The 15,490-nt window shown below is 41.2% G+C and overlaps 1 protein-coding gene across 1 annotated transcript in view; it reads left to right on the top strand.

Moving 5' to 3' along the window:
* The window catches only part of LOC124798143 (retinol-binding protein pinta-like), an 85,524-nt gene that overhangs the window by 53,976 nt on the left and 16,058 nt on the right, over window positions 1–15,490 (top strand). Inside the window, exons 4-5 of the mRNA XM_047261422.1 lie at window positions 10,836–11,085; window positions 13,753–13,863. Coding sequence (XP_047117378.1) covers window positions 10,836–11,085; window positions 13,753–13,863 — 361 coding nt within the window. The remainder of the gene's footprint in view (window positions 1–10,835; window positions 11,086–13,752; window positions 13,864–15,490) is intronic.

Raw genomic sequence — 15,490 nt, forward strand, 5'->3', positions numbered from 1 at the left:
ACACACACACACACACACACATTTTCTTCCATTACCAAGTTAACAATTCCTTTATTGGGCAGGATGTGTACCGTCAACCGGCTCTTCTTTTAGTCGAGTTGTGTCATAAATTTCTTTTTCTCCACTTCGATTCATTACCACCCCTTTGGTTATTCTAATTACCAATGAAATGTTCAGCATTCTTCTGTAGCACTCCATTTCAAAAATTCTGTTTTGTATTCTTGTCTGAACTGCCTACTGTCGACATTTCAGTTCCGCACTCTTCTTAAATATCATCAGAAGAGGCTTCCTAAGACTTAAATTAATATTCAAGCTGTAAAGCTCCCCGTTCTGATTGGCCAATCGCGACCGACGCCGAGTCACCCTCTACCAGTGGAACCACTGGATGGAATATGGAGGGCGCCTGGTTTCAGACGGTGTCTGCATTTTTATTCTTGGAGCCGTTACTTCTCACATTACTGGCCATTAAAGCTGCTACACTAAGAAGAATTGCACATGATATGCTAGTATTCATTGGACAAATATATTATACTAGAACTGACGTATGATTACAATTTCACGCAATTTGGGTGCGTAGATCCTGAGAAATCAGTACCCAGAACAACCACCTCCGGGCGTAATAACGGCCTTGATACGACTGGGCATTAGTCAAACAGAGCTTGGGTGGCGCGTACAGGTGCAGCTGCCCATGCAGCTTCAGCACGATACCACAGTTCATCAAGAGTAGTGACTGGCGTATTGTGACCAGCCAGTTGCTCGACCACCATTGACCAGATGTTTTCAATTGGTGAGAGATCTGGAGAATGTGCTGGCCAGGGCAGCAGTCGAACATTTTCTGTATCCTGAAAGTCCCGTATAGGACCTGCAACAAGCAGTCGTGCATTATCCTGCTGAAATGTAGGTTTCGCAGTGATCGAATGAAGGGTACAACCACGGGTCGCAACACATCTGAAATGTAACATCTACTGTTCAAAGTGCCGTAAATGCGAACAAGAGATGACCGAGACGTGTAACCAATGGCACCCCATACCATCACGCCGGGTGATACAACAGTATGGCGATGACGAATACACGCTACCAATGTGCGTTCACCGCGATGTCGCCAATCAATGATGCGACCATCATGATGTTGTAAACAGAACCTGGATTTATCCGAAAAAATGACGTTTCCCCATTCGTGCACCCAGGTTCGTCGTTGAGTACATCATCGCAGGGACTCCTCTCTGTGATGCAGCGTCAAGGGTAACCGCAACCGTAGTCTCCGAGCTGATAGTAAATGCTGCTGCAAACGTCGTCTAACTGTTCGCGCAGATGGTTGTTGTCTTGCAAACGTCCCCATCTGTTGACTCGGGATCGTGACGTGGCTGCACGATCCGTTACAGCCATGCGGATAAGATGCCTGTCATCTCGGCTGCTAGTGATACGAGGCCGTTGGGATCCAGCACGGCGTTCCGTATTACCCTCCTGAACCCACCGATTCCATATTCTGCTAACAGTCATTGGATCTCGACCAACGCGAGCAGCAATGTCGCGATACGATAAACCGCAATCGTGATAGGCTACAATCCGACCTTTTTCAAAGTCGGAAACGTGATGGTACGCATTTCTCCTCCTTACTCGAGGCATCACAACAACCTTTCAACAGACAACCTCGGTCAACTGCTGTTTGTGTATGAGAAATCGGTTGCAAACTTTCCTCATGTCATCTCGTTGTTGGTGTCGCCACCAGCTCCCACCTTGTGTGAATGCTCTGAAAAGCTAATCATTTGCGTATCACAGCATCTTCTTCCTGTCGGTTAAATTTCGCGTCTGTAGCACGTCATCTTCGTGGTGTAGCAATTTTAATGGCCAGTAGTGTAAGTGAGCTCATCAGTTGGCCTCATGAGGCTGAGTGCACCTGGTACTCGTTTTCCGACCTAAAGAAAATCCTCGGCGGTACCAGAGGTAACGAACTCTCTCGTCTGCCTAGCAGCCAGACACGCTGACCACTGACAGGCATACTAAATTGATATTAGATGTTAAGAAATTCCTTTTTTTCCATAAATGCCTTTCTTGTTACTGCCAATATGAATTTTATATCCTCTCCAATTCGGTGATCATCAGTTATTTTAGTCTCAAATTGCGAACCTCATCTACCACTAATTTTAGATTCTCATCTTTTAATCTAATTATCTCTCTATTTAATTCTATTACACTTCATTACCCTTGTTTTACTTTTGTCGATGTTCATTTTATCTCTTCTGAAGACACTCTTTATTCCGTTCCTCTATTCTTCCAAATTCTTTGCCGTCTCTGACAGAATTAGAGTATCAGTGGCAAACTTCCAAGCTTTTATTACATCTCCATGAACTATAATTCTCTTTAAAAGTTTCTCCTTCCTTCCCTACGCTATATGCTCAATGCAAAGATAAAATAACGTCGGGGAGAGGTTACAACGTTGTCTCACTCCCTTTTCAACGATGACTTACCTTTCATGTCCATCGACTCAACTGCAGTTTGGTTTCTGTACAACTAATAGGTAACATGTTCCCCGAATTTTATCCCTGCTGCCTTCAGAATTTGAGAGTGTAGTCCGATGAACATTGTCAAAAGCTTTCTCCTAATCTACAAATGCTATAATCGTAGATCTGCCTTTCTTCAGTATGTTTACTAGAGTAACTCCTAAGGTCAATATTGTATCACGTGTTCGTCCATTTCTCCAGAACCCACTCAGATCTTCCTCGAATTCGGCATCTGCTACTTTTTCTATTCCTCTGTAAATAATTTCGATCAATATTTGGCAACCATGATTAGCTAAACTTTTAATTCGGTAGTATTCACACCTGTCAGCACCTACGATCTGTAGAATTAGATGTCTGAGAGTGTTTCGCCTGTCTCACATATCTTGAACACAGGATGGAATAATTTGTCATGGCTGGCTCTCCCGAAGGTATCAATTATTCAGAAGGAATTTCATCTATTCAGGGGCCTTGTTTAAACTCAAATCTCTCAGTGCTCTGTCAAATTCTTCTCACATTATAGTATCTCCCAGGGCATCTTCCCCTGCTTCTTCTTCTATGATACTGTCCTAGAGTTTTTTTCCTTATATAGACACTCTATGTATTCCTTCCAAGTTTCAGTCTTCTATCCTATACTTAGTACTCGCTTTCCATTTGAGCTCGTGATATTCATACAGCTGTTTCTCCGTCTTCCAATGTTCTCTTTGGTTTTTCTGTGTGTGACATCTATCATTTCCCTACCTGTGCCTGCTTCTACAGCCTTGCATTTGTCTTCTACCGATTCCTGCTTTGCAGTCTTCACTTCCTGTCAGTCTCATTCTTAGATATCTTTATTCCTTTCCCTTGCTTCTGTTGTTGCATTTTTTATATTTTATTCTTCCGTCAATTAAGTTTGATAACTTATCTCCTATGGTATCCAAGGATTTCTGCATGGCCTTGTCATTTTACCTATGTCGTCCTCTGTTGCCTTCCTTATTTCATTACTTAAGGCTAACCTCTTGCCTTCCGTTCTCCGTTTCAGTCCAAGGGTGCTTGATGCTCCGTCTGAAACGTTCAATAATATGTGATTCTTTCGACTTATCCACGTCCCACCTTCTTAATTTTCTACTATTTTGCAATTTCTTAAATTTTAACTCAAGTTCATAATTAATTTATTCTGGTCAGAGTGCACATATGCCCACTAAAATCTGGTTTCAAAATGTATGTCCTTCCGTTACATAATCAGTCTGAAACCTTCCAGTGTTCCTCATGTCTCTTCGACAAAAACAGTCTTCTTTCAGACTAAAACGAAGCCTTAGCAATGATAAAATTATGCGCTTTTAAAAAATTATAACAAGCGGCTTTCTCTGTCATTGCTTCCGCTTAATATATGTTCTCTTACTATTTTTCCTTCTCTTTCTGTTCTTGCCATCTATTTCCAGTCACTCAATTAAATTTTCGTCTCCCTTAATCCTCTTAATGATGTCCTTTATCGCATCCACATCCTTTCATCTCTCGATCATCTACGGATCTAGTTGGCATATGAACTCGACCTACCATGGCAAGTGTTGGCTTCCTGTCCATCGTGGCTACAACAATGCATTCACTATCCCTACTTGCATTCCTGTTTTCTTATTCATTATTAAACCTATAAAAATTTGATGACTAACTGACAACCTCAGCTGCCGACAGGTGTTGTTGATATACCTTGATGTGGACAGCTGAAAATGTGTGCCCCGACCGGCACTCGAACCCGGGATCTCCTGCTTACATGGCAGACGCTCTATCCATCTGAGCCACCGAGGAGGCAGATCAGTATAGTGACTGCTGGGACTTATGTCTTGCATGCTTCCAGTGAGACTCACATTCCTAACTGTCCACAATTGTACATATGTATTGTGCCTTATAGACATTATAAATGCTCTAACATAGCAACGCGATTAAGGTATCCAACGTCCTGCACGCCAGTCCGTAGAATGCCAATAGTCCTTCATTACTTGGAGAGTAAAGAGCCAGTTGTGTTTACAAAAATGGTATTTTCCATATTGGTGCTGATTATATGTCAATAGATAGTTTTCTTTGAGGTACCTCATAACGATGGAACACAGTGTATTTTCCGAAGTCCTAGTACATATCGATATGAACGACATGGCCTTATAGTGCAGCGGACTACCTCTGTTTCTTTTCCTGTGTATTACTGTGACCTATGAAAGTTTCCAGTCTTTAATCAAACGAACGATTGTTTATGGTGGAGCTTATTCATCAGCCTACTCTGAAAGGAATGTAATTGGTATACAATCTGCTCTGAAACAGTTTGCTTCATTAAGTGACTCAAGTTGCTTCGCTACACCAGGAGTATGGCATGCAGTGGGGGTGTCCCTCTTTTATGTATAAGGTTTGGGTCATTTCCACATGATTGGGAGGGGAGGTAGTGGCAGAGTGCATGCAGAATAACGTGGCGAGTAGGCGCACAGTCATTCGGGCATGCGTGGGGAGAGTGCCAGTGGCGAGGGTTGTGTGTTGACCATCCAAAAAGATCTACTGTCAACTTTGCTTCAGTTAGTATCCAAAAGTAATTCCGCAGAAATGTAACTAAGGCAGCGATTTATTTTCGGCTTTCTTGTTTACCATTTTTGTAACTTATGGAGAAGCGTCAGGGGCGAATTTTTAGTAAAACCTACATTTCTCTTCTTACCATGTAAAAATTTCTTTCTTTTACCAAAACACAGCGGAGATTACACAGGATCACCTCACTATCATGTTGTGCAGATTCAGTTCTGAAAGAATTCTGAAACAGCAGTTCATTAATTTTAGGACTCGAAGATCCGAGAAAAAGTAAGGTCAACAGCTTATGAAAAAGCTCATCCACGGTACAAAAATAAATGTGTAACGCTTCATTTATTTTGTTCCAAAGCCCACTGCATTTCTCATTTCAACAGCTAATGATGGCCCTTCAGAATTACATTCATTTGACAAGTCTGTTGTCAGTGGAATAACATGGTAGATAATGAAGTTTTGCATAGTAACCACATGGAAAATATTCTCCTCTTTGTGTGTTATAATTTGCCCAAATATGATTTCGGTAGCTCCATCCGTTTATGAAATATTAGGAATACTGTGGATATTTCATTCTGGCGTTTTCATTGGGACACGCGACCGCTGATGTGTGTGTGTTACATCGGATTAATTTTCTCGAGATTGGTGGCAGATAGAGACCTCCATACAATTCTAAAGACGTATTTCATAATATGCCCCAATCGTAAAATCACAGCTACCCTTACTTTTCTTCACAAACTTTTTCGCGTAGTGTCTTACTTAAATGCAAATACCACAATAACTGTGACCAGTAACTAAATGTTGGGAACTTCACCGTTAAGCTGAAATATAAAGCCGTAAGTAACGCAAAAATGATTTTTTTTTCGTGAATTGTTTCCGTGAAATAGTTTGAGAAAGATTGTAGGGCGCGCGCCTCGATTCTACCACCATGGTATGTCACCGACTGGCTGAAAGCAGGCAGACAATGTCAGCTTCAGCTTTCGAAGAAACGAATGAGTTTTCCCAACGATTTGGACGAAAACGGTTCACTGCGGATCGGCCACTGTATTGTTCACGGACTATAGTACTAGGGGTAGTGTTGGTTCTCGGACACTCAGACTATATCCACCATCCCAGGACATGTAAACAGACATGAAGAGACTTGGGCTATGTCTGCCATGTTTCATTTTTTGTTGGAAGGGGTAGGAACAGGTTCTTATACAAATTATAACATAAGGAAAAAATGGAAATGAAGTCCCATGCTTCTTGACAGAGCTTAGGGGAACGATGCAGGAGACCCACACCGCCGTACTAGGCAAGGTCCTAATGGAGGTAATGGGAATCAATGATTCTTATGAGGACGATACGACAAGACCCAGTTACCTTGGGGCAGGTGGAAATCCCTGCGCCCGCCGGGAATCGAACCCAGGACCCTGTGCTCGGGAAACGAGAACGCTACCGCTAGACAACGAGTGGCGACCGGTTACAAAAAGAAGTATTCCATATTTTGAGGGATGGCAGTGCTGACCAAAACAAGACAAAAGTTTCCAGTAAACATTTGCTCTAAAATGTATACCTTAAGAGCCATGAGGGCGTACTTATCTTCACTACTGTGATACACACCTCTTGTACTGAAAGCTCCTTGCTCTTAAGAACGACCTACACAATGCAGTAAACAAATGAGGACACATACTTCGTTATTTTCCATGAATACAGTCTGGCACCGAGCGCCGTGCGTCTCGAATACGCGCCAAACGGCAGGGACCTCAATTACCAGTAGAGGTCTCTACAGCTGTCGCGCCGTAAGTCGTGGCTGCGCACGCTCGTGGCCCGCGTATTATGTAAAGCCGTCGGCACACGGACCGTGCTGTCGAACGTTAACGTTCAGCGTGCCAAGTTTAACGTGCTGCTGAACGCTCAGGAACGTTGTGACTTGTGCATATGGTACGTGGACCCTGACGTGGTATACGCGATCGCAACGCACTCCAGCGGCAGTTGAAGGACGTTTCAAGTTCGTAAATCACAATGTTTGCTCAACGGGCGCGCGTAAAATTCCCACGTTACCTCTATTAAAACGCACATTTCCTCCATCGTGCACGAAAAGGGAAGTACCATGTTCACTCAATAAGGACGCAGGGTTGATAAAGTTCCATTACAAACAGTGCGGTACAAATTTGGAATTCTTCTCCGCATAACAGAAACATTATTTCATCACTCCCACATTTTGGTAAAACCCCAAGGTCAGTCTTACTTGATCACTGTTCCTACCCAGTAGCAGAATCTTTGAAACATGTGAATTACGAAGCGTAAAAGAAAAAGGAGCAAAATATATTTATACAAGTAGCGCAAGCTGTCCTGTAGATTAAGCCAATCGAACAAAGTCACCCCTCAAAAAAGTGAACTTATATTTACATAACATCAAATATTATAGTATATACTTATATTAAACTAATAATAAAGTATCAGTACCTAATAACACCGCGAATGTTAGGAGAAAAATTTGGAAGTGGCAAAACGCGAACCCGCGCCCTCACTTACAGCTCAGTTCAAGCCAATGACGCTACCCATTACGCTAAACCAACATCACGCCCTATGATTCTAATCAAATGGTTGTACCCTTGCTGAAAACCTTACTCGTAGCTATGTTACTATTTGGAATTTAATTATAACAAATTGACGAAGAACAGTGCGTTTTGGGTGGAACTTCAGTGTGTCGTTGCCTTCAAATAGCCTACTCTCATAACACAAAAGTTACAATAATTCTTTTGCCACGAATATGATGTTTCTCATTATTTTATTGGAACGAATCACACAGTTAACAACGGGTTTTCCAGTGATTCTCAATTTGCTGGTGCTCAGAAACGGCATATATACATGTAGGCTTAAAATGAATGCCAATATGGCGTCTTACAACTCTGTACCGAAGGGAGACGGCGTGCGTGTAACGTAGGTGGCGTTGTGCCATCTCATTGGTCGACGATCAGACGCACGCTCAGAATATCTGACATGCCAGATATTGCTCTGCACGTTCGGAAAGACTCCCGAACGTGCTATTCCACGCTATGACGTCAGAAACTCGGCACGCTCAACGCTCAACGTTCGGATGCACGGTCCGTGTGCCGACGGCTTAAGGGCACCAATGTAGAGCACGTCGTCCCAGAAGCCAATAGCGACGTACCCTATCATGTATTTAATCACCTGCCTGTCACTCAGCGAGGCCGTCTGATAGTCGCGTGAGTCTCTAGATATCTCGCTTACAGACATCGTGTTTACTCATTTCCGTGTACTAGTGGACGTTGTTGATTTAGTGAGGTTTTCGCTTGTGACCCCGTTGCTTCTTGCGTGTTGTTCTCGGTGTCTTGCTCAGCCGTCTGTCGTTGAACGTGTCCATCCTTTCGCGTTCGTCCATCTTGTTTGTTCGCGGGCCGCTCCCGTTCGGTCCCGCCGTGCTTTCGTTCACGGCCACCCCACCACTTTTACGGTCGCGGTTGCAACATACAGCACGCAGCTAACACCTGTCAGTGTTGTTACTGTAAACTGAGATCACCGTTCTGGGTAAGTACAGAGCATACCCCACAACGGAAGCAGTTTGGGGTTAGATACGTTTGTGACATATTTTTGCTTTACAGTGTTATCTTTGCACTCACGAGCATAATGAAAGCGTGTTATTCTACACGGGCAATGGCAAACGTAAGTTTGTCTTATGGTCTTGCAAATGGAAGCAACTCCCGTGCTCGTGTCCTGTATCCTGAAAAATGATACATTAGAATCTCTGCTGTTTCATCAGGAATGGGCAACTGATATTCTCGTTCTGACGGACTCGAGACTTTCCGATACGCCACAGCATTCGATACATTATCAAGTATGTTCCAACAATTACGTGACATTTGAGTCGAGCGTCACGAGTGCGAGGGATATACAAGAAACTATGAAGTAGCCACAACAATAAGCTATAACTTTACTTAAAATGTAACAGTTTCGTGAGCAAAGGAGGAAACTACATTAAATTTTACGCTGAACAAACTCCTACTTCGTTTGAACAAATTTAGAATAGATTTCTCATAGACCACCGGTATGTATGTAAATATAAAAATTTATGCTGATTTTTAAGTAAAGGTAACAGACAAAGACGAATATATCATATTATTAGTTTAAGAGAGGCGGTAATGGTTTACCACGTACATTGCAGATGAGTATTTCAATCACTGTTCACTTACTAGAATAACAAATAAAAGCTTTAAAAAAAATTTAAATCAGGTTTAAAACAAGATGGCAGAATTCAGATTAAACAATCAAGGTAATTAATCAAGAATTAAAATGCCGAACAAACGAAATGTGTCGTAATAAAATGATTCAGTTTTTATCGCGAGAATGAATTATAGCGGCAAGAGCCATCATGGAGACAGAACCAGCTGTCGGCGCTTGATCGCGGGACGAGCGAAACCTCGAGATTTGGAGAGAAATCGCTGTGTAGAACGATGTTGTTCGCGGTGTCTCTTAGCACACTTTCGAGCAAAAGAGTTTCCACTTAACTGGTGCTGCTGGCGAGCCCTCGACATCCACTTCGTTAGTCTATGATCCTTGAGCGTGTAGTCCAGTAATTGGTGTCGTCTTGCTGATTTCCTTGATCTTGAGCGCCAGTTGTGAATGTAACAGGTACGCTCTGTGTTTGCTGAATTAATTCCGATCTGTGCATCTGTGAGGAAAATAAAACACGCTGTTTTCCATTAACGCGTGACATAACTTCATGTCATAATGTTTGTTACATACTTTGGCAACAGTTTCCAGATTTATGATATGCGACTGCGGCGCTTTTCACAGTATATCCGACCGAGCTACGAAAGTCAATCAAGTCGATTGCGCAGTAAATCATTAGTACGTGCTTTAAACCGAACAATAAGTGCCTCGAGCAAATGTCTACGCAATTACTTCAATCACGTGGCGATCAGCACACCATACATTCGTAGTTAATGTTATTCGTATAAATATATGACACGAAAATGTGTTGCCATATTTTCTGTTTCATTCCATAGTCTGTGGTATGCAGTAAGCAGTTTACGCTGTCTAAAATCGAAAACAGTATCATTACGGTGTGCACACGGCTTACCGGTCCGCACATCAAGATTTTATGCTTAAGGAGTCATTTCGAAGTTCCGGCAAACGAGCAATAGGACAGGTAAAATCACTACTTCTGGAGTCGCCGTACATTCCAAGATCAAAAATATAACACTGTCCCAACACTGATATTTTTCACCTGCCACGAACACAATATTAGCAGTACACATGCGCGTGGCACGACAATCAACTCTACCTCCACTCTCTTCTTCTCGCTCCTGACTCTTTGTTGATATCATTCCTGTCGCTCTGTCGATACAATTCTACGTATACACGTCGCTCCACGTAACACTTTCAAAGATTCTCATTATATCGATTTACAGTTCTGTACAAAATCACAATTTCATATTGCTTTGTCCATAGAAAATGGTTTCAAGTAACATGTTAACAATATCGGAATAATTGAAATTGGCAATAAAATTCATAACAACTACATTATGTAAACACAAACACAATTATGCTGAGAATTAAATATACAAAAGTCATTCTGAACGAACCTTTTGAATGTATGATGAAAATAAAGTAGGAACAATGTGAAAGAAAATGTAGTAAAAAGGGAAAAAATGTATATTAGCTGGTAGTGATGTCTTCACAACTTACAGCACTGAGTTTATGTTGCATTTCCACATAACGTGTTAAACGTGGTTAGTACTGGTTCGAGTATTTGCAGGTAGCCCTGCCACTATTGTGCCTGTACTGTTTCGACAGGAAGTTCGCGGTGATGCCTCGCCTTACAAAGGAGCTGTACCGCGTGCACATCATCGGAGGCATAGACCCAGACCCCACGTGGGTCTCGTGGCCTAAGCACGGAAAAACCGCCTCCATAGCCATTGAGATGATGTACTTTGATGACTATTCCGTCGGAGACGTCATCATCTACGACATGGCGAATCTGAATGCTGGACACATCTTACGTACAGATATCAATATTATACGGGCACTGGAAATCGGCTACAAGGTCAGTACCCTCATAATATTGCTTCACCTGTGGATTGTAGATATAATGCTACCTTGCTAGGAAGTTGTGATATGGTACCCTTTTCCTCACACATAACTGGCGCATAAGAGGAGACCAGCAGTATCACTTGGAATTGTGTATCTGTTGATAAAATATATGTACCCACAAATGATGTCTTCATATACAGATAATTTATAACTCATGGTTAATTTTGGTTATAGACCACTAAAATGTGGATCCATAACAATTTTAATTTCTTGAAGAAGTTCAGTTGGGAGCACAAAAATGCAGCGTATTTTCATAACGCATTGAACCCCTGTTGTCAGATCATCATAGGACAAAATCGCTCTAAATATCAATCTGTCATTCACTATCCCAGAAGGCGCTACCGCAGTACTAACTCACTACCGACCCAACTATATTCGTCAAGTACTTCACAGGTCCTTCCAACATACTCTCCAAAAGCAATGGTGATAAATACCTATTAGACAAATAACAAGAAGGCTCCATCATGTATCATAATACGACATCTGTCTTAGTATAAAAAACAGTTTGCAGTGGACATAAATCAGGCGACTATCACAATATTAATCATGATGGCTACAATTTACTAACTAGCCTAAATTTTTCTTTCATTGCGGTGTACTGTTCGCGCTCGTACTTGACGTTCCAGCACTGATGCCTAAAAACCTGTAACTAGAAAGTCTCAGAAAGGACAGGTGCTGTCTCTGGCACTTATCTGGAATGGGTACTGGTTCACAGTTCACATTTCCACCGACAGTTACATCTAATGAGAATGTAGTCACGTTCCCTCTCAATATCTTCTTTTATTCCTCAGCTTCCAGTAAACCAGGTGATTGTAAGACGAAACGGAGGGCCTAAAGTAGACGACATTCCTCAGAATTACTGGTACCATTCGACAAACAAACCATAAGAAGCATGTTCTTACAGATGTGAATACTGTGGAACCATCAGTTTAGTTGCAAAATGTAAATTTTCACGGCCGGAAATATTACGCTAATTGAAACATTTCTGGAAATTGTGCCGTGGTTGATGAGCAAGAAATTCATCCGACCACGGCGTTATAACCACGGACATTTTAATAACTGTAGTCATTAGTTTAACCAGTTGACTTTCGTGTCAGTCTTGTTTGACCGTTATTAGGTCACGACACACAGAGTACCCCTTCTCTCTGCGCACCGTCCTAGTGGGACCATTAGATTTTTAGTCTGGAACATGGCTGTCACATGCGCCTGATGTGGTGTTATAAAGTGTGGCTATCATTCCATGGTCATGTTAGACACATGTGACTCACATGTGGCAGGCAACTTTTTTCTATTTGTCTAGGAAGTAAGAACCTGTGTCGTCAGCAGACACCGCCTGTAGTGCCGCTCCTCTCTCGGCGACAGTGAAGTTGGGCAAAGACTGCAGCTTCACTTTGTTTCGCATGTTTAAGTCCGTCTACGTCTACGTGGATACTCAACAAACCACACTTAAGTATTTCATCGAACCACCTTCACAACAATTCTCTATTATTCCACTCTCGAATAGCGCGCGGAATAACGAACATCTTTCTCCGCGAGGTCTCATTTCCATTTTATTATGATGATCGTTTCTGCCTATGTAGGCCTGCGACAGCAAAATATTTTCTTATTCTGAGAAAAAAGTTGGTTATTGACATTCAGTGAGAAATCTCGCTGCAACGAGAAAGCCCTTTGTTTTAACGATGTCCACCCCAAATCCTATATTATGTACGTGACACTCCCTCCCCTATTTCTCTATAATAGAAAACGTGCAGCTCTCCTCTGAACTTTCTCGATGTACTCCGTTGATCCTATCAGGTAGGGATCCCACACACGCAACAGTACTCCAAAAGAGGACGGACAAGTGTAGTGTCTGCAGCCTCTTTAGTAGATCTGTTGCGTCTCGTAGGTGTTCTGCTATAAAACGCAGTCTTTGGTTCACCTTCCCCACATTTTCTTCGTGTTCTCTCCAATTTAAGTTATTCTTAATTCTAATTACTAGGTATTTAGTTGAATTTACGGCCTTCAGATTTGACTGATTTATTGTATAACCGAAGTTCATCCAGACAGCTGTTGAACAGGCAATGCGTAGAATTCTAGAGTACGAGAGTAAACAGAAGAAAGAAGAACGTAATGAGGAGCAGCAGGAAGTATTTTGTCAGTTGCACCTAAATCTACGTTAAATTTTATGCAGTTATCGCACATACCGCTTGTTTATGTCCACGTATATGTAATAATACAAAGATATAATAATTCAAAGTAGGTAATATCACGACACTTCCATAAGTTTGGCATCTACCGTAAAGTCTGTTGGTGAGTTGACTGGAAAAATTCATTATGAATAGTCTTAAGATTTATGCTTTTGATGTTGAAATATTCGTGAAAATGTTGTACGCTTCGTGGTGTCCAGATCGTAAGTACTTGTTGAAAGACGTTTTGCTGTACACCATGAATTGTATGTAATACATAATTTTATAATACTTAAAATTTACTTGTAGCTCATGGTGCACAGCAAGATATCTTTTACCAAACTGAAATATTTAATGTTGCAATGCCATTTATTCCCTGTAACTTAATGTCTTTTCCACAATACTAAACAGGCAATAACAAACACAAAAGCATTAACTTGACTGATTTTTTGCAGACTGCCTACTGCCGAAGGCTGAAAGCATTCCACATTTTAAATGCGGACAAAATTATAGATTTTGTCATGAAAATTGTGAAGTCAGCTCTATCAGAAAAGTTGCAGAATAGGGTAAGATGTTCCTAGAAAATATAATTTCTTCCAAAAAAAAAGTGGTGTTGCTTTGCTTTAAATTTTATGACATAGTGTTAGTATACTGATTCCTACAAATTTGGTAAAGTTGTGTAGTCAGCAATAGCTCAAAAGCAGTTGAGACAAAAGTTGACTGTATTGTTACACAGGAGCATGTGACAAAAACACCTTATAAAAGCAACAGGGGGCTGATAACTTAGATTTATGTAACTTTTGTTAATAAAAATTATAAAATTGTCCCTCATCAATTAATCAGATTTAAATGATGCTAGGTTCAATGTAGGTGCCACCACAAATTGTTAAAGTTCAGTGTAATGATTAATTTTGAGTTACACAATAGGGAATGATGGCTGATGATTAATATCCATTATGTAGTTAAGTGAACTGAAGTTGGCTCGAGAACCCATGGTAGTGGTCAGCAAACATAGAATGTAATTAAAATAACAGAAAAGCAAATGTCCACTATTAAAATTTTTCAGATTTAATTAACACTATCACAACGAAATGTAATATTGATAAACAAGCGATGTTACGAGGATAAGTGTTGACCAAGAGTGAAATCAGCAGAGTCCTACTAACACTGAGTTAAATTTTGACTCAGAGCAAGTAATTCCAAGTCCAATCTTGTTTAACTACCGATAAATACAAGTCCCACTGAACTATTCGCAGAATAAAATCTGAGTCTTGGCCAGTGGTGATTTATCTAAACCCAGCTGAACTATTGCAGAATGTCTCTAAGTATTGAGATTGTCACCTTGGAAAAACTTCTAAGTCCAAAACGAGAATGTCTGTACAACCATCCAGATCGACAAACGTTTTGCCTCTACATCTTAATGTGGAACAGGCAAGATAACCAATGTTTAATTGCTACACTCCCTTCCCTGGGCATTCACAGCATCTACGTCACTTAATGACTTAAAGCAGCTTTCAGCCCTATTTTACAATTTTTGTACAATAATGCAATTTTAAATCTGTATGCACCATTAGATACACGATAGAAATCTGAACAAAATGACAAATCATTATCTATTCCAACTTAGGTATTTCCCCCACAAATTTTTGCTAAACAAATGTATTTTTATTCCAGTGTTATAATTCAGTTTTTGCTCTCTATGTGTTGAATATGTATTGTGTATACATATATGGCATCTCTTTCATACACATACTGACCTGTTCTTCCCATTCTTGCAAGCAGGGCATAACTATGCAGAATAATGAACATTAAATAGAAAATAAAATTAATGACAGATCTCCTACACTGAAGCGGTAAAGAAAATTACATAGGAATGCGTAATCAAATACAGAGATATGTACACAGGCAGAACATGGCCTATATAAGACAACAAGTGTTCAAATGGTTCAAATGGCACTTAGCAGTATGGGTCTTAACATCTGAGGTCGTCAGTCCCATAGACTTAGAACTACTTAAACCTAACTAACCTAAAGTATATCACACACATCCATGCCCGAGACAGGATTCGAACCTGCTACCGTAACAGCAGCGCGGTTCCAGATGAAGCGCCTAGAACAGCTCGGCCACAGCGGTCGGCACAACAAGAGTCTGGCGCAGTTTTCAGACAGGTTGCTGCTGCTATAATGACAGGTT

The sequence above is a fragment of the Schistocerca piceifrons genome, chromosome 5 (assembly GCF_021461385.2).
Source record: "Schistocerca piceifrons isolate TAMUIC-IGC-003096 chromosome 5, iqSchPice1.1, whole genome shotgun sequence".
Lineage (NCBI taxonomy): Eukaryota > Metazoa > Arthropoda > Insecta > Orthoptera > Acrididae > Schistocerca > Schistocerca piceifrons.